Consider the following 19,009-nt stretch of genomic DNA (forward strand, 5'->3'; position numbering starts at 1 on the left):
ATTATTTAGTATTCTTTAGGTAACTACCAGTTGTTCTAAATATAATTAATCTATAATTTTCTTATTAAATTACTTCAACATTACCTTCAAGTTTCGATAACATCAAAGATAATGTCCAGTTGGAAAACAGATATTTACAGTTTTGTACTAAAATTCAAATATATCATTCATTCGCACCACCATTTCTTTTACTACTGAGCTACGCGGTTCACCAATACATTAATCATCTGGTAGGGAACGCTTTGAAATATAAACAGCTTTAAATGTTGAAATTCAACTTGTTATAAAAAATAATAATAATTTTCTTTATATAATTAAGATTTATGGTTTAAAATAAGATACAATTATTACAAATAAAATAATTCTTAAGGTAAATGTAATGAAAAAGTTTGTCGTTTTGAACAATAACCATATATTTATGTGTTTTGTAAAAGGTAACAGGAAAGTAGTTAAACAACGAAATAAAAAATATTGCCAATATTCGCACGGTTCATATGATTTTCAAGAAGAAGAACAGCAACGTTTGTTCAATAGATTTATAACTTTGTTCTTCATTATATGATATTGTTGTCTGTTACTCTCTTTAAAAAATTTCAGTTAGAATTTCTAAAAACAATAAAATGACAAAATAGTACATGCCATAAATTAATATAACTTCTAGACCATTACTTATTACGTCAAATAAAGATACGAAGCGAATAACTTGGTATACATAAGTAAGTAAGAAGAAAAACAGTAAAATAAAAAAGCGATAATGTACAACAAATGAATATAACAAAATGAAGGGTAAAATTTAGTGCTAACATTGATCATGAAAATGTAAGAACATATAAAATTTTATTGAAAAACTCTTATTTAATTTTACATGATGGAGTATCTATAATGGTAGTGTTTTTTGTATTATGTTAATGGTATCCTTATAAACGATAAATGTAAATGCAAAAGTGGGGACATTTTTCGTACTATAGAATGCACGTTTTATTGTTTAACAAACATTTTTTTTTATCACAGAAAGCTATCTACTTAGAGCGCAACTAAATATCAACCTAGTAATCAGCATAACTAATTAAATATACTCTTCTTAGATTCTTTAATTATAAAGATTAGAATTAATGATTTGATAAATTTATTACATTTGTTGTTAACAGTAGTTTCGAACGCAAAGTCGTAAAACTGATAATATCTTACAAAATATGGCCCGCAAGGGAGATTTAGACTAGGTCAAAATGCATATATTGAGCTAACAAAAACAAACAGAAAAAAACAATGTCAATAATAAAATCATAATAATTAAAATTAAAAATGATAAAATTAGCATTATCAAACACTCCAATTAATACTGCGGATGAAAGTTTGGTATATCCAGATAAAGCTGAATTAGCTTTAGAGCTATTGACTAGGTAGGAATAATAATCAGTGATGTCGATAAAACCCACTTGTAGAGAAATACGAGGTCTGTTCAAAAAATACGCGGACTGTTTGAATTGGGCGCTCCAGTTGGTTCCAGGGGAATCCGCTTGGTGTCGCTAGGTTCGCACAGATCAGCTGATTACGACGCCATTTCCCGATTGCAGATATCTTCATTTGTGTATTAGCTACGCGGTTTTAAGTGAAGTGCGATTTTTTCGTTTGGCGGATTTCAGAATGATTGACCTGAAGGAGCAAGGACTTGCTGTGAAATTTTGTGTTAAACTTGGAAAATCTGCGACTAAAACTTTTGCTATGCTTAACACGGCTTACGGTGATGTTGCTATGAAGCGTACGGCATGTTTCAAGTGGCATGAACGTTTTAAGGATGGTCGACAGTCCATTGAAGATGATGAGCGTCCTGGACGTCCTTCCACGTCAACTGACGACCCACACGTCGACAAAATCAACACCCTGGTGCGGGCAACTCGACGTCTGACTGTCAGGGAGCTTGCTAAAGAGTGTGGAATATCAGTTGGATCTTGTTACGAGATTTTGACCGAAAAATTGAAGATGCGCGAAATTTGTGCCTCAGAACTCGTGAGTTTTTGGCCAAACACTCGATCACTGTTCTTCCCCAACCCCCATCTCACCTGACCTTGCTCCTTGCGATTTTTTCTTGTTCCCCAAACTCAAAAGACCCTTGAAAGGAAGAAGATTTGAGACGATTCCCGAGATTAAGGCAAATGCGACGAAGGAGCTGGAGGACATTACAAAAGAAGCGTACCAGGACTGTTTCAACAAGTGGAAACACCGTTGGGATAAGTGTGTGCGTTGGGGAGGAGAGTACTTTGAAGGGGTCCCAGAGAGTTAACAACTGTGAGTGTTTTTAACTGAACATGAGTGAGAATAGGATGATTATAAAATTATAATGATGAATAAATTATTTATTGACCAACTTAATCAACGAAACCACTCACACAAACATTGACTGTGTGTTGAAGTCAGCTATTTCAAAAAGCCCAAATAAAACAAGCCACACACACATAGAAAGAAACACAATGCACGACTCTTAGAAAATTAGAGCAACTTTTAGAAAACGAAACCAGCTGAATTCAGGTTATAAGCGGATTTGGCAATACTGTAGTTTGCCAAAAAACAAGCAAATATTTACCCAAGGCAACCAACGGTAACAATGTGACTAGTCATTTTGTTTGTACAACATGAGGAGAACCCATTGATCTGTAAACCGTTGTTAGGCTATGACAAGTGATAAAGTCACGAAAGATTGCCATACAATGTCTATTCCACCATGTAATTATATGACTATTATTTTGTAGTAAATTAATCAAGATGCTTCTCTGTTTGGTCTTTGGATGCAGCTACGTATCCACCAAGGAATGTAAAAAACATTTCATTTGAAAGTATTTGTGTTAGATTCATTACGTATCAGTTAGCGGCTTTATTGTACAAACAGCAAGCACTGTCTGCAACATACACGTGACAGTAGAACCACAAATGTGATAAACGATATTTAGTTTAAGATAAGTGCATATACTTTACTAACCATGAACATTGCTTACTTGATATTGTTACGTATTATAATTTATCTCGAACGAGTCTCCGATTTATTATGTTAGGTACGTTACATATTACGATTTAAAACAGTCGGAAATTTTAATTTTAATTTAGAGGTTAATTGAAAGTCAATATGTATCAGTTTTATGATATCTACCAACAAGATTGATTCATACAATTTTCTTTTTTAACACAAGTATATTTGAATATATAAACAATAATACTATTTATTATAACGGTTATTATAGATAATGATTTATATACAAAAGTTTTACAAACTTGGTTACAATACAGAATGTTCTATTTGGTCTGGAACTGAATATTTTGTCGACGATTTACGATGAACAACTTAATTCTATGTAGATCTCGGTGCAGTACACTTAAACTATCTTTCGCTACTCAATGTTCTCTTAGAAATATTAACGTCCGAATCTAATTCAAGAAAGTTAAACGATTCGTAATTTTCGAAATCTATAAATGTTCCTGACTAAATATCAGCAGTTTTTCGACTGATAAGCACTTATCAAAGTTATAACTTCTGAGGTATACAATAAACTAACTATAGCAAACGAACAATATTATTAAACTGTCTCCCCGCGTGTTGCAGTGGCTACTTTCTATACTCATTAGACGAGATTCTCGTAAATTCAGTTGGCAATAATACTGCCAATCACTATTATTTTTGTATATACATTGTACATTGTTGATTCTTATGAATTAGTGTAAAGTGAAGTTTGTTTTTATATTTATTTTAAATAATTAATTTATGATTTATATAAATGTTTTTATTCATCAGTAAGCTGTTACACCAAGTTCATGTTGACAGATGTCATGCACAAATGGTATATCCACTCTCTCCTCAGTGTTCTTTAGCGGCTTCGAATAGAGTTAGGGTTAGTTACTGAGACTAGCAAAGGTCTATGAGTTCAACACAGCCTGCCACATTCAATTACAGACTCGATAGATGCTACACCACCACCAAATATCTTCAGGCATCCACACTTCATTCGCATTGAAGTTGATCCTTAGAAGAATATGTCTGTCCAAAGTTCAAGGTATAATGTTGTGCTATTTAGTTAACATTATTCTTTGAGAAGTTTGGTACTATTTATTGATCAGATGTTCTGAGGAAAGAGTTGTACAGAATCGTACTAAGTGTTTTCTATTCCCTTAATTAATATGCAATGTTTTATATTTATATCCCCATATTTTCTGTGAGTTTCGTTTAGACGAGGAAAGTTATTTAAATATACATCTCAATTGTCTTTTCTTTCTAGCTCTGTCTGGTACCCTGTTTACTTTGCTTTTGCAAATACTTTCGTTTCTTATAGGGAAGATAGCAAGAGATATCTATCCAGGAATATAATGTTGTCTTTTCCGTTGTTGAATCAGGTAATGGCCTGACGCTTACTCGCCTTTGTGATCAACTAGATCACATAAAAAAGAGGTTTCACGTGAAAATTGGTAAAATATATTACTGTATTTCCTTGTATTAAAAACTAGGTTCTGTTTTGTTTGACATGTTTTCTGAAACTTTTAGCAGACTGGTAATTTTTACTAAGGGTTTGATTTTCCTGAGCTTTAGTTTAGATCTCAGTAATCTGTGTATCTTTGTGTTATATTAATTTAATTTTAGTTTTTATTTTCTAGATTTGTGTAATTTAAGTTATGAAAGGATCACATATTAGACCGAAGACAAAGCTCTCACAGTTATCATTTCTTACTTTTTTCTTCCAAGTCCAACACCTCATGAACCCACTCACCCTATTGTCTTTGGTTTTGTTTCTTGTATCAGTGACTTTATCTGCATTTAATTTACAAAATATATTCAGTACAACTCTAACAACACAAAAGCAATGTAAACAATTCATTACCTAGAAGAAAAATGAAAGTCCTTGGTGTATATACATTCAATACGTAACAGTAGATGACGCCACAGTCTCAAGCTAGTAATCTAAGGTTGTTGTTTTGAATTAAGCACAAAGCTACTCAATGGGCTATCTGTGCTCTGCCCACCACGGGTATCGAAACCCGATTTTTAGCGCTGTAAGTCCGCAGTCATACCGCTGAGCTACTGGGGGACAGTAATCTGAGGATTGTATTTCAACTGAGGCAAAAAGTAAATATTTTAGGATACATGGTTTACAAAAGTGTGTGTTGGTGTGTTTTTCTTCTAGCAAAGACACATTAGACTATCTGCTGCGTCTACCGAAGGGAATGGAACCCCTGATTTTAGTTTACAAACGTTATCAGCTTTAACAAAAAATTCTTTTGTCACTAAAATATTTTTTAGGATGTAAAAACTAACTCTCATTGGTTTGTTTGAATTTCTCGCAAAGCTACTCAAGGGCTATCTGCGCTAGCTGTCCCTAATTCAGCAGTGTAAGACTAGAGGGAAGGCAGCTAGTTATCACTACCTAAATCCAACTCTTGGGCTACTCTTTTACTAAAGAATAGTGGGATTGACAGTCACATTATAATGCCCCCACAGTTGAGAGGGCGAGCATGTTTGGTGCAACGGGAATTCGAAGCGACGACCTTAGAATTACGAGTCTAACGCCTTAACCCACTTGGCCATGCCGGGTCAACTCTAATTGAAGAGAAATATTGATAGACAACTTTTGAACGTTACAGAAATCCTGAACCTTTTTTGCAGTCTTTTCCTAAATTGCAAAATAATAAAATTTAAGAGAAAAAAAAAAGAAGTGCCAACAAAAGTAATAAAAAAGAATATTAGTTTGGTTAAATTGGAAAAAAAAAAAGGGAAACGTAAAAATAAGATAGTAAACTACACTATAAGTAATTAAGATACTAAATATTTGATAGGCCTAAACATTAATCCCGTATGTGTCACTATGGTGTTAAAAGTATTTAGCTTTTTGAAAACTGAAAGGCAGCTTCTCTTGAACAAAGGGAAGACAGTCAGTTAGTAATATCCGCCACCCATGTGATTGCTTATTACAGAATAGTGGGACTGACTATTTCAATTATAACGCTCTTCACAGCTGAAGATACACAGCTTATTCACCTTTCGAGTTTCGAACGTTACGATAAACAGATCGACAAACCAACTACTAAGCCTAATTCTTTAACCACAGCGGAAAAGTATGAACTAATTAATGTTTGTTTGTATAAGCGAAATATTACCATTTAATGATAAAAAATCAGTGCATATTAAATATTGAGAGTTAAAAGAGCAATGTTAGTACGTAGATAAAGGAATGTCCCTAAACTCTTGCATTAGTTACACCCAGGTGGCTCAGCGATAAACTCAAAGGCTTAAAACGCCATAAATCAGGATTTGATAATCATGGTGAGAACAGTGAAAGTATCACCTTGCCTAACGTAACGCTTAAAACCTACCGTCAAGAATTACTTGTTCACATTAACTTTCAACCCACAATACTGAATTCACAGGTCCGAAATGTACATCTTTAATATTGGCGTGCTTCTAAGCTTTTCGATCTAAGCGATAGTTCGTAAGTATCAGTCAGTAGGCCTAAGTATAATGCAAGTATCGTGGCAACAAGATTACTCTGTGACTGCATGTTTACCGCTTTCAGGTTCATGTAATCAGAGATTACCAATTTGCAAATAGTGGCCAAAAGTTGACAAAATGTTCGTGAACTTAGTACAAGAATAGAGGCCCGGCATGGCCAAGGGTGGTAAGGCGTTCGACTCGTAATCGGAGGGTCGTGTGTTCGAATCCCGGTCGGACCAAACATGCTCGCCCTTTCAGCCGTGTGGTCGTTATAATATTACGGTCAATCCCACTATTCGTTGGTAAAAGAATGGCCCAAGAGTCGGCGGTGGGTGGTGATGACTAGCTGCCTTCCCTCTAGTCTTACAGTGCTAAATTAGGGACGGCTCGCGCAGATAGCCCTCGAGTAGCTTTGCGCGAAATCCGAAGCAAGAAGAGAGAATAATAAAATGCTATTTTCATCCAGAAAAATCTAGTAAATAAAAGAAGGTGATGTCTCAATCGTCATATAAAAATTTTTCTATTAGTTATTAAATAATTATTGTGATTTAGTGTTACTATCAATCAGTGTTTTATTAAGTTAATGTTCATTGTAGAAGTGTTTGTTTGTTTTTGAATTTCGCGCAAAGCTATACAAGGGCTATCTGCGCTAGCCGTTCCTAATTTAATAGTGTAACACTAAAGGGGTAGTAGAAGTGTAGTGAATATCTATTTGTATTTATGGCAAAGTTACCAAAGCTATTTGTCGCCGTCTATAATTTTTGAGGCACTGGCCAAAACGAAAATAGCCATTCAGCAGCGCCTCACTGCCCATGCCCATTCTTATAACGCAGTCACAGCTTAAATGGCAGGAGGAGTTATTTTGTTGTCCCACGGATTCCAACAGGATTTGCAAGCCCCGAAGTCAAGATCTTTTACCAGAGAGCCAGCTTAGAACTCCGCATTGCCAATAAGATACGTAGAGAAATAGTAAAACAAATTAAAAGTCTATATAGTCGCAACTTAACAGGAAACATAAGTATTTTATATAGATCGTATGCTCCACTCAAATCAAGTATTCGAGATCCAGGAAAAATATTAAACCATTAGGAATTCAGGATGGCAGCTTTATAACACCACTAGAACTCGAAGAATTAACAAAATAAAGCTTAATTTACTTAACTTGTAGCCCAGATGGATGAAAAAGGGCATTTTAAACGTTTTATCTAGCAACGGTTTCAGCTATAACTTTTGGAGAAAGATACATGATTTAATAAAAAAGATATTTACGACATCAAAATTCTTTCTAACGTTCAAAATAATCTTGTACTCTTAATCGAATAACAATTTTCTGAACCTGAAAGGTTGAGATAAGAGAAAGAGTATATTTTTTAATGAAAATTGGTAATTTCGTAAACCTAATCGTGAGAATAAAAAAAAAAAACACCTTGGAAATTCAGATTCCACAAGGTAAAAAGTATTCATTGGATGAAGTTGAAATCTTAAAGCAAAACTTTGTCGATTAGAATAATTTATACACAATTTATGAAGAAAAGAAAACGTAATAGTTGGCAGTTAAGACTAATAACATAGTCTTAATGACATGACCGTTCTCAAGCTGCAGGAAGATTCGACTTGCTTAAGTTATCCGTTCGACAGTCGGCTGAATAAAAATTTAACAGTATATACAACTTAAGAACAAGTCTGATTAAAGCATTCATTTAACATATTGTGCATCGTTGCGATCTCATTTTAATGTACAATATTTCGATAACTCAACGACTTAGCGCATTTGATTTTGTTTTTTTTACTTAGTCCCGATCTCTATGTAAATGTTATCATAACGACAATGAAATTCGAGTTAGTTTAGGTTTACTTTTGTTTTGTTTGTTTTTTTGGAATTTCGCACAAAGCTACTCGAGGGCTATCTGTGCTAGCCGTCCCTAATTTAGCAGTGTAAGACCAGAGGGAAGGCAGCTAGTCATCACCACCCACCGCCAACTCTTGGGCTACTCTTTTACCAACGAATAGTGGGATTGACCGTCACATTATACGCCCCCCACGGCTGGGAGGGCGAGCATGTTTAGCGCGACTCGGGCGCGAACCCGCGACCCTCGGATTACGAGTCGCACGCCTTACGCGCTTGGCCATGCCAGGCCAATATTAGGTTTACTAAATATACTATTTCAAAGATGTAACGTGATATAAGAATGATATATATGTTCCAAAATATTATATTTACTTACGTGTTTGCAGAATTCTTCAATCATGTTCCGGATGAATCACATTTTACAACTGGTGCAGCAGTTAATGTTTTGTGTTATAACCTTTTAAAACATAGACTGTTTTAATACATCTTTTTTATGATCTTGAATTTTTACATCTGAGAGAGTTGTTGTTTGGTATTAAGTACAAAGCTACACAAAGGGTTATCTGTGCTCTGCTCACCACGGGTATCGAAACCCGGTTTCTAACGGTATAAGTCCGCACACGTACCGCTGTGCCACTGGGGGTCATCTGAGAGAGAATGTGTGTGTGTGTGTGTGTATGTTGTTGTTTTTCACAGCAAAGCCACTTTGGTCTGTCTGCTGTTTTTACCGAGGGGAATCGAACTCCTGATTTAAGCGTTTCATATCCATAGACTTACCACTGTCCCACCGAGGGATACACATCTGAGAGAAAAATAAGTTACAAACTTGAAAAAATATATACATTGGGAGGATTTATATATCTTTGTTTTTTTACCTTTCCAGTGGAGGCCTGGCATGGCCTAGCGCGTTAAGGCGTGCACTTCGTAATCTGAGGGTCGCGGGTTCGCGCCCGAGTCGCGTCAAACATGCTCGCCCTCCCAGCCGTGGGGGCGTTATAATGTTACGGTCAATCCCACTATTCGTTGGTAAAAGAGTAGCCCAAGAGTTGGCGGTGGGTGGTGATGACTAGCTGCCTTCCCTCTGGTCTTACACTGCTAAATTAGGGACGGCTAGCACAGATAGCCCTCGAGTAGCTTTGTGCGAAATTCCAAAACAAACTTTCCAGTGGAAATTACAATTTCCGATAATATTATTATGTTAAATTGATCCAACTTAATTAAAATGTCTACAACACATTTATCATCATTCAATGAAAGAAACCGAGATTTGAAAATATGATTAACTGGATATATGCGTACCTTCGACATAAAAATATCTCTACATATTAGACAACGCACCCATAAAATTATAAAACCCAACTCATCTTTTTAATTGAATTATCAAGTAAATTGTTTTAAATCGTAACGTGATAGTTAAGTATTTGTTTTTAAGCTTATTTGAAATTTCAAATAAGTTTATAATGTGGGTTTGTTTTTTTCGATTTCGTGCAAAGCTATACGAAGGCTATCTGCGCTAGCCGTCCCTAATTTAGCAGTGTAAGACCAAAGCTAGTCATCACCATTCACCGCCAAATTTTGGGCTACTTTTTATCAACGAATAGTGGGATTGATCGTAACACTATAACGCCTCCACGGTTGAAAGGGCGAGCATGTTTGGCGCGACGGAGATTCGAACCCGTGACCTTCAGGTCATGAGTCGAGCGTCTTAACCATCTGGCCATACCGGGCCTATATTACTGCTAGACAATACAATTGACTTGAAGCGAACTACCATGGGAGAAATGTTTATTGGATGCTTCACTTTCCTTGTTTCAGTACATAACAAATTGTTCTGAATTAAAATCCTGACCAAATCATTCCTGGAATATCTGTAGAATAAATCTGTTATAATATACCTGGTTGAAATGCCGTTATTGTGATTTTTTTAATTTTTAATGATCATCGAAAATAAATATTAAAAAAAATAAGAATGGGGATTCTATGTCAGTTCTATCACAGATTTTGTTAAGTCCCCATCAAGCACTCTTTGATATTACCCCTAGTGGCTCAGCGGTATATCTGCGGACTTACAACGCTAAAAACCGGGTTTCGATACCCGTGGTGGGCAGAGCACAGATAGCCCATTGTGTAGCTTTGTGCTTAGTTCAAAACAACAACAACTCTTTGACATCACCTTTCTAGTTATACAGTTTGTTAAAATTTTCGCTTAGAACTCCCAAAAACTTTCTCTGCATAACCATCTCTAATTTTGAACTGATAACCTGAATGAAAGACAGGTAGTCTGCAGCATCTTAAGCCAACTTTTATGCTACTCTCATCTGTCCGAATAACGGTATTTGATCATTAATCCTCGATCTCGCATGGCCAGGTGGGCAGGGCGTTCGACTCGTAATCTGAGAATCACGGATTCGAATCCACGTCATACCAAACATGCTTGCCTTTTCAGCTATGGGATCGTTATTATGTGAAAATAAGTTCCCCTATTCCTTAGTTGAAGAGTAGCCCAAGAGTTGGAGGTGGGTGGTGATAACTAGCTGCCTTCCCTCTAGTCTTACATTGCTAAATTAGGGACGACTTTGTGCGAAATTCAGAAACCAAACAAACACAATCCCGTCAAATACGGGATGTTTCTGGAAAACATATTTTTCATTTTTATAATGCCTTTTATTAGGATAATGGGTTTCTCTAGTTATTTAAAGGTTAGAAGAAGGACAATGTACCCATTAGAAAAATATTAAGGCGCATGAATACAGGTGTATTACCGTATGTGAATTTCAAAATGAAATAATTATCCTTCACTAAATTCTCAAGACGGCTTGTTTGGGTATTAAAACTTTAATTACAATGAGGGACATAACAACGTTTTGACCTTATTAGGCCATCTTCAGGTTTTTGTTAATACATTTTTATTTCAAATGGGTTGTTCCTCATCACCAATCTGGAAGGTAAGTTTCCACTGTTTTCTGTTGTTGCTGAATTTATGAAAACCTTTCGAAAGTGTTCGAGTTATTAGATTTTCTATTTTTGTCTTTAACTTACTTTTTTGCACCTACGAGTCCATTAGTATCGAAGATTTTTCTAAAATTTGTTACTTGAACTCTATTTAAATAATCACTTCAATTTTGGTGGATATGTGTGGTTTTGAAGGATAGATGACACAGAAAATTACAACTTATTGTTTCCTTTATATGTATTTCCAAACATTATTGTGTCATTACTTTTTGCTTACATTTTATTTTGTGTGTTTTAAAACCTATTGTAATCAACGAAAACTATAAAGGCATATAGTAATACTTCTCTGAAGGCTTTATATAAAGTTTACACCTTAGTTGTATCACACAACAGGATACATTAGGTTCTGATTTCATCGCCTGGAACTTTACTCATAGCTACTGGAGTGGTACCTAGGCTATTGAAAACCGCCCACTACTATGTCTTAAGATGCCCTTTATCAACGAATACCAGAATTAAAGATCACATTATAGAACCTTCACGTTCAGAGGAGCAAGCAAGCATGTTTTGGGATGCAATTCGAACTCGCGACCCTCAGATTGTGAGTCGAGCACCCTAACCACCAGGTCATGCAATGACGTTTCTTTTTTTCATTTTACTAGAATGTTAGCCGGTAAGCGTGCGTCTCAAAATACACGTATAAAGTACACGAGTACGGGTGCATTACCTAAGCCAGTTTTCGCATGGGGACAACATCACGGATTTTTGATAAGTCGTCGTGGGCCGCTCATTTAATTACCTCAATTAAACTGTCGTTATGTGTGCTTTTCACAATTGCTTGAAGTTGTGGTGGGCAGGACAGAAGTGTCGACGGGCCGTATTTTGCCCACCCCTCATCTAAGCTGACGTAAAGTCGCAATGGGCATATTATATAAACTTAGGTGGGTCGGTTAAAGTGGGTGCATCATATGATATTATTAGGGTTGGACTGCGGGCATTGTATAATAAAACAGCAAACAAAACGTATAATTTCGAAACAGTGGGCCTACACATTTACGTTCCTCCGAAATTAGAGCCTATTTACACGAAAACAGAGGTTACTGTGGCGTCTAACGTTTTGTTGGTGATTACATCTGACTACTTATTCATTCCAAAACTAACCGTCAGACTTTTATCAGGTTTAAGTTCAGTGGACCACTGAGATTCAAACTTCACACTATTTCAAGGATGCAGTGATAAGACATTGACTAATTCAAATTAACGTTTACGATCCTCTACTGACGTTATATTTGTTTCAAAAGGTTAAACCTTGGCTTATAACGCAAATATTTAGTATGTTACGTCAAAGCTATTTTGAAGACACCCTACGTTGTTACAGTTCATGACGTCATACCCTGTCGTACTCTAGCTTACGACCGTGCGTCTTGACAGTAGACCAGCAGCTAAGTTTCCATTTCAAAAGGCTTAATCGTAAGGTTGTTACGTATACCGTTGTTAAGTATACCGTTCATCTCCAGTTACTTTCAAATATCTGTCTAGTATACGAAAATAAGTTTCTCAGCGCATTTTTTCATTAGCATGATGGGATAGAAATAAATATATTTAAGTTGGCGATTTAATTCGTATATCTTTCTATGAAATAACATTAATATCCGTTTCATTTTAAACCTACTTGACGTACACGAACGAGATATGATTGTGATTCCTATCTTGAAGAATTCAGTTATGTGTGTGTGTGTGTGTATTGTGGGGCATGTAAGCGGCTCTTGCATTCAACTTTGTGTTTATGGATTCTTACATGTCACAAGACGTCAAGATTTGGTTTATCAAGTCAATCCGTATCCTTTTGTTTTCTAATACCATTAAGTACAACAGATATTCCCGTTTTGGAAATTCTAAATTCTGTTTCTGAACACGTCTAAAGATTTAAGTAATAATATATTGAATTTGAAAAGACTCTTACAAATCCTTCAGAAAACGGCAAACAATGTCAAAATGCACGTGTGATACGTGATATTCCATCGCGACTTTGTATTGGCTGTAGTTGTTACACGACTTATTATTTTGCATATCTGAAATTTTTGTAGTATAAAATACTCAACCCTTTGTCTTCATACGTTTATGGCATTTGAAAACTACTATACACTAAGGCCAATGAACATAAAGAAAAATATGCATTTTGTGTTGTTAGACTCAACCACTTGTTTGAGTAGAGCTTCGAAAGATGAAAATAAGAAAAGAGAAAACATATATATATATATATATATTTAGCATTTAATAAGGAAAATGTGAACACTATAAAACTAGCTGGTCAAAAGTTTAAGACCATCCTGAAAAGAAGCGTTAATCGGTAAACACGTTACAAAATTTAGTCATTTGTGTTCAAGCATTAGCGTTGTCAACATCTCCCACTGACATCTCCTTTGTTACATTGGGTAAAAACATGGCAAAGGCTAAATAGTTGACAGAGTTTGAACGTGACAGAATTGCCGAGCTGCAAAAGCAAGGTTTTTCTCAACGTGCCATCGCTGATGAGACTGGGCGTAGTAAAATTGCTGTTACAAATTTCTTAAAAGACCCTGAGGGATACGGAACGAGAATTTCAAGTGGTCGGCCCAAGAAAATTTCTTCAGCATTGAGCAGGAGGATTCGACGGGTTGTCCGGCAAGACACCAGCCGATCGTCGAATCAGATTAAGGCCCTTACGGACGCAGAATGCAGCTCAAGAACAATAAGACGGCATCTACGAGAGAAAGGCTTTCAAAACCGTAAACGTCTTCAAAGGCCACGCCTCCTTCTACACCACGAAGCAGCTCGGTTAAACTTTGCTGAGAAGTACCAAACATGGAACGTAGAAAAATGGACGAAGGTTTTGTTCTCTGATAAGAAAAAAAAATTAACCTGGATGGTCCAGATGGCTTCCAATGTTACTGGTACGATAAAGATATCCCACCAGAGACATTTTCTACACGACACAGTGGAGGAGATTCCATCATGATCTGGGGTGCTTTCTCCTTTCATGGAACAATGGAGTTTCAGGTTATACAGGGACGTCAAACAGCAGCTTGCTACATTGGCATGTTGGAGAGAGCATCCTTATTGACTGAAGGCCCTCGCTTATGTGGAAATGACTGGATCTTTCAGCAGAACGACGCTGCAATACACAATGCCCGCAGGACAAAAGACTTTTTCATGGCGAATAACGTGATTCTTTTGGACCATTCAGCGTGCGTATGCGCCCGAACTGAAACACATTGAAAATGTTTGGGGGTGGATGGCAAGGGAAGTCTATAGAAATGGACGTCAATTCCAAACAATGCATGATCTTCGTGAAGCCACCTTCACCACTTGGAATAACATTCCAGCCAGCCTTCTGCAAACGCTTATATCGACCATGCCAAAGCGAATGTTTGAAGTTATTCGCAATGACGGCCGTGCAACTCACTACTGAGACCTCTTGTTGGGCATTTCCTACCCTGTTTAGGACTTCTTTTTGGTATGGTCTTAAACTTTTGACCAGCTGGTATTTAGGCTAATTTCATGGTGTTCATATTTTCCCTATTAAATGCTAAAATGTTTTTTTTATTTTTATTTTCCCTTTTCTTATTTTCATCTTTCGAAGCTCTACTCAAATAAGTGGTCGAGTCTAACAACGCAAAATGCACATGTTTTCTTTATGTTCATTGGCCTTAAGATTTTGGCCAGCAGTGTACATCTACCTAGAAGAAGAGGAAATGCGAAATTATTGAGTATACACTAATCTACAGATCAGTAACATTTTAGTGAATGTTAAATTTGAAATAATAGATGTTCTTAGTGCTCATGTAGCAAAACAAGTGCTGACAAAACAGATTGTTTAAAATAGTATATTATTGTAATTTGGTCTGATAATTCGAGGTCTGTATTTTTGATAAACCTAATCACAAAACGTACAGGTTCATTTTTCTCAGTTTGTTGGCCTGGTTATTAGGGCAATCGACTTGCAACTAGTAGATAGCGGGATTGAAATCTGTCCCACTAAACATGCTCATCCTTTCAGCCTTTGAGGAGTGAGTTATAATGTGACGGCCATTCGTCCCTTGATTAAGTATAACCAAAGAATTAGTGGTGGGTTGTGTCGACTAATTGTCCTCTCTCTAGTCTATCACTTCAAAATTATGGACAGCTATATAAAGTAGCCCTCGAACAGCTTTGCCCAAGATTCAACAACAACAAAAAAGTCAACGTGTCCTCGTGTATTTATTTAAAATGCGCGTTGTTTGTTTCTTGTTTTCTAAATTTCGCGCAAAACCACACGAGGGCTATCTGCTTTAGCCGTCCCTAATTTTGCAGTGTGAGACTAGAGGGAAGGCAGCTAAACATCATCACCAACCGCCAACTCTTGGGTTACTCTATTAAAAACGAATAATAAGATTGACTGTAAAATTATAACTCCCCACGGTTGAAAGGGCGAACATATTTGGTGTGACGGGGATTCGAACCCGCGACCCAAGGATAATAAAATCGCCAACGATTTTGAAAGTAAAACTCAATATATTTATGTTTTATAATATGCTTAATTAATAGAGTTACAACGTTTTTAGCCTTTTCTAAAAAAACGCATAACGTTTTAAAGTTAATTTATGTCATATCAATAAACGATATTTGGATCCAACCACAGTAAAAATGTGTATCCGTATATGCTATGAGTCATCTGATTATGTTAAATTACGTCTGTAAATTGTTCAAAAAATCTTAGATGTTTGAAATTATGTTGGATATTTATTTTCTGCACATGAAAAAGCTTCATCTGCTTTTGCTCCCCCCTAGTGGCACAGTGGCATGTCTGCGAATTTACAACGCTAGAATCTAGGTTTCGATACCTGTAGCAGGCAGAGCGCAGATAAATCTTTGTGTAGCTTCGTGTTTTTTTCGAACAACAAGATTAGTTCTTAAAGGTGATTTCTATAACCATTTTAATATTGAAGATACATTATATACATATAATAAACAAAAATGATTAATGGACTCGTTCAAATGTTTTCAAATAAATATCGGTTTATAAGATTTAAGTAAAACATTACTATTAAGGTAGATACTTTTAATAAAACTTATTTCCCAACTATTTCATAAAACAATCTTTCCTCAGTTTATTTCTTCTGCAACTAAATATCTTTAAGCGTCTACCATGTGACATCACTTTAGCATCTGCTGACTGACTGACAGATAATACATTACTGTAAAGCGGTGCGAGTGATTAAAGCATGTGACCACCTCCAAGTAGCCATCGGCCTCCTTTCGATGAAATTAAAGTGGCGTTTTGCCGACTTATGTCTTCTGTCTTGATAATGAATGTTGCACTTTGTGCCACTGTGACGTCAGGAAAAACGTGAGCGTACCAAGAATCACGAGAAGAATTACGCACACTGTAGGCTACATACAACATGACATATAAACTTCAAAACCAAAAAATACAAATATTTGTGACTCTCAATTTTGTTTTTATTTACTATTGAAAAAAACAGAACACTTTAAAGGGCCCTCGGAAGTACACCTAATATATGTATATATATATATTTATTTATTTTTCGTAGACCGTTTCTATTGCCAAGAAAAGAACTTTAGTTAAAAGATTCGCCTACCGAACTATTCACTGATTTAGCTATGAAATCAAACATGAGAAACGAAACATGTAAAATGTATCATTTCAAAATGGTTTGTTTGTTTTTGAGGACAAAACTACGAAATGGGCTGTTTGTGCAATGTTCATCACGGGTATCCAAACTTGATTTGTAGCGTTACAACCCTCCAGATTTACCGGTGAGCCACTGGTATGGAGGCTTGTACTGAAAGGGAGAACGGTAATAAAACAATACACCCTATTATCCAAAGCTATTGCTAATTGACCTCAGCGTGTTTGTGCCTCTCAGTAATTTGCTGCTAATAACACATTTTTGTTAAAATCATAAATGGTTTCTTGCCTTAGCCTGAATGTCAAATAAAAGGTAAAAAGCCAGAAAAAGGGCGACCAGCATTGTTCTGCAAACTAATTACAGGAGGATCGTTTTGGGGACACTTGTTTTTTTTACAGGAGGATCGTTTTGGGGACACTTGTTTTCTTTATAGGAGTATCGTTTTGGGGACACTTGTTTTTTACAGGAGGATCGTTGTGGGGACACTTGATTTTTTCAGGAGGATCGTTTTGGGGACACTTGATTTTTCAGGAGGATCGTTTTGGGGACACTTGATTTTTTTACAGGAGGATCGTTTTGGGGACACTTGTTTTCTTCTTTTCTTTTTTAATACTCGAAACTGAGAAATGCTTTGAAGAGTCATTATAGTTTGTTCTTTTTATGAATCATTAAACGCGGGATATGAACATTGTACACGGCTTCTTTCTTCACGCCTACCAATATCTTTATAGATAGTATAGGATTCTGGTTTGGTTTTGTGCTGAAGGGATTAAACTTCACCTTCCGTTATCCCTCTGAGCTGATAAGCTCTGATGTATTAGACTTTCTAATTTCATGCTGTTTATTCAAAGTGATTACGTGTTAACAGCAAGTTGGAAAATCCTGTATATTATTTTATAAGTTGGTTATCGTTAGACAATTCCAAGAAATGCCAGGTTTATTCTAGCTATTCTCCACCCATTATCAGAAAGAAATAGTCGACCCTCGTGCGACCAGTCGCAATCACATTAAAGAAGCTTCTATTTTTACCCCAGCAGGTATCTCTGACATTACAAGAACATAAGAGATTCTGTCCAGACGCATACTGCTATTAGAGAACAGTGTAATGAGTTATTGTATAGACATTTCATACGTTATATATCGGATGTGTTGTCCAAATTTCAGCAAGATAAAGAAACTTTTGACAGAATAAAGTTATATATTCCATCAGACGAATGTAAACTAGCTTAGAAACTTTCTATTACATCTTTTCGCGGAATTTATCTTTGTTTAATTATTTTCATTTATTAGTAAAGTGTTTTGTATTCGTGATGTTTGTGGTTACTTGTGAAAACTGAAAACTTGGCGAAAAAGACTACTGAAGATTTAAGAGTTCTTCAAAGTGTGGAAACTGTAGTTAATTAGTAACTGATTTTTCCAGTTTTAGTTCTATTTTAAAACTGGTTTGGCTTACGTTGATTTGATGTATATTTATGTTAACATGGATATCTTCAACTGAAAATTATTACAGATATCACTCACTACATTAAAAAATAATACAACGATGTTTCAATGTTTATGCTTCCAACAGTTTGGTGGATTCAGTTCGTTAACAGAAATACATCTATGTAGAAATGACGTTGTCTCGATAAGTTTGTTTTTTTGTTTGTTGAAATTATTGCAAAGCTACACAAGAGCTATCTGCGCTAGCCGTCCCTAATTTAGCAGTGTAAGTCTAGAGGAGGGCAGCTAGACATCATCACCCACCGCCAACTCTTGGGCTACTCTTTTACCAACGAATAGTGGGATTGACCGTCACATTATAACACCCCCACGGCTGAAAGGGCGAGCAAGTTTGGTGCGACCGCGATTCGAACCCGCGACCCTCAGATTACGAGTCTCGATAAGACCTCATTAAATGTTATTTATATTTTCGATACACGACTACGCATTCTACGTATCTACATCTACAAAGTCTTGAAATCGTGAAATGGATATTTGTTTCAACTTCAAGATAAGTTTGAAATTAGTGTAAGTATACGCTACATTTCAATTTTCAGTAATCATTCGACACTGTAAATCTTACAATGT

General features: G+C 36.1%; 1 protein-coding gene across 1 annotated transcript in view; it reads right to left on the reverse strand.

The window, feature by feature from the left end:
- Positions 1-204, reverse strand: part of LOC143250988 (protein C19orf12 homolog) — a 31,409-nt gene extending 31,205 nt beyond the window's left edge. Inside the window, exon 1 of the mRNA XM_076502250.1 lies at positions 85-204. Within this exon, the coding sequence (XP_076358365.1) occupies positions 85-103 (19 nt within the window). The 5' untranslated portion in view covers positions 104-204. The remainder of the gene's footprint in view (positions 1-84) is intronic.
- Positions 205-19,009: the final 18,805 nt, after the last annotated feature.

Source organism: Tachypleus tridentatus, chromosome 5 (genome assembly GCF_004210375.1).
Source record: "Tachypleus tridentatus isolate NWPU-2018 chromosome 5, ASM421037v1, whole genome shotgun sequence".
Taxonomy (NCBI): domain Eukaryota; kingdom Metazoa; phylum Arthropoda; class Merostomata; order Xiphosura; family Limulidae; genus Tachypleus; species Tachypleus tridentatus.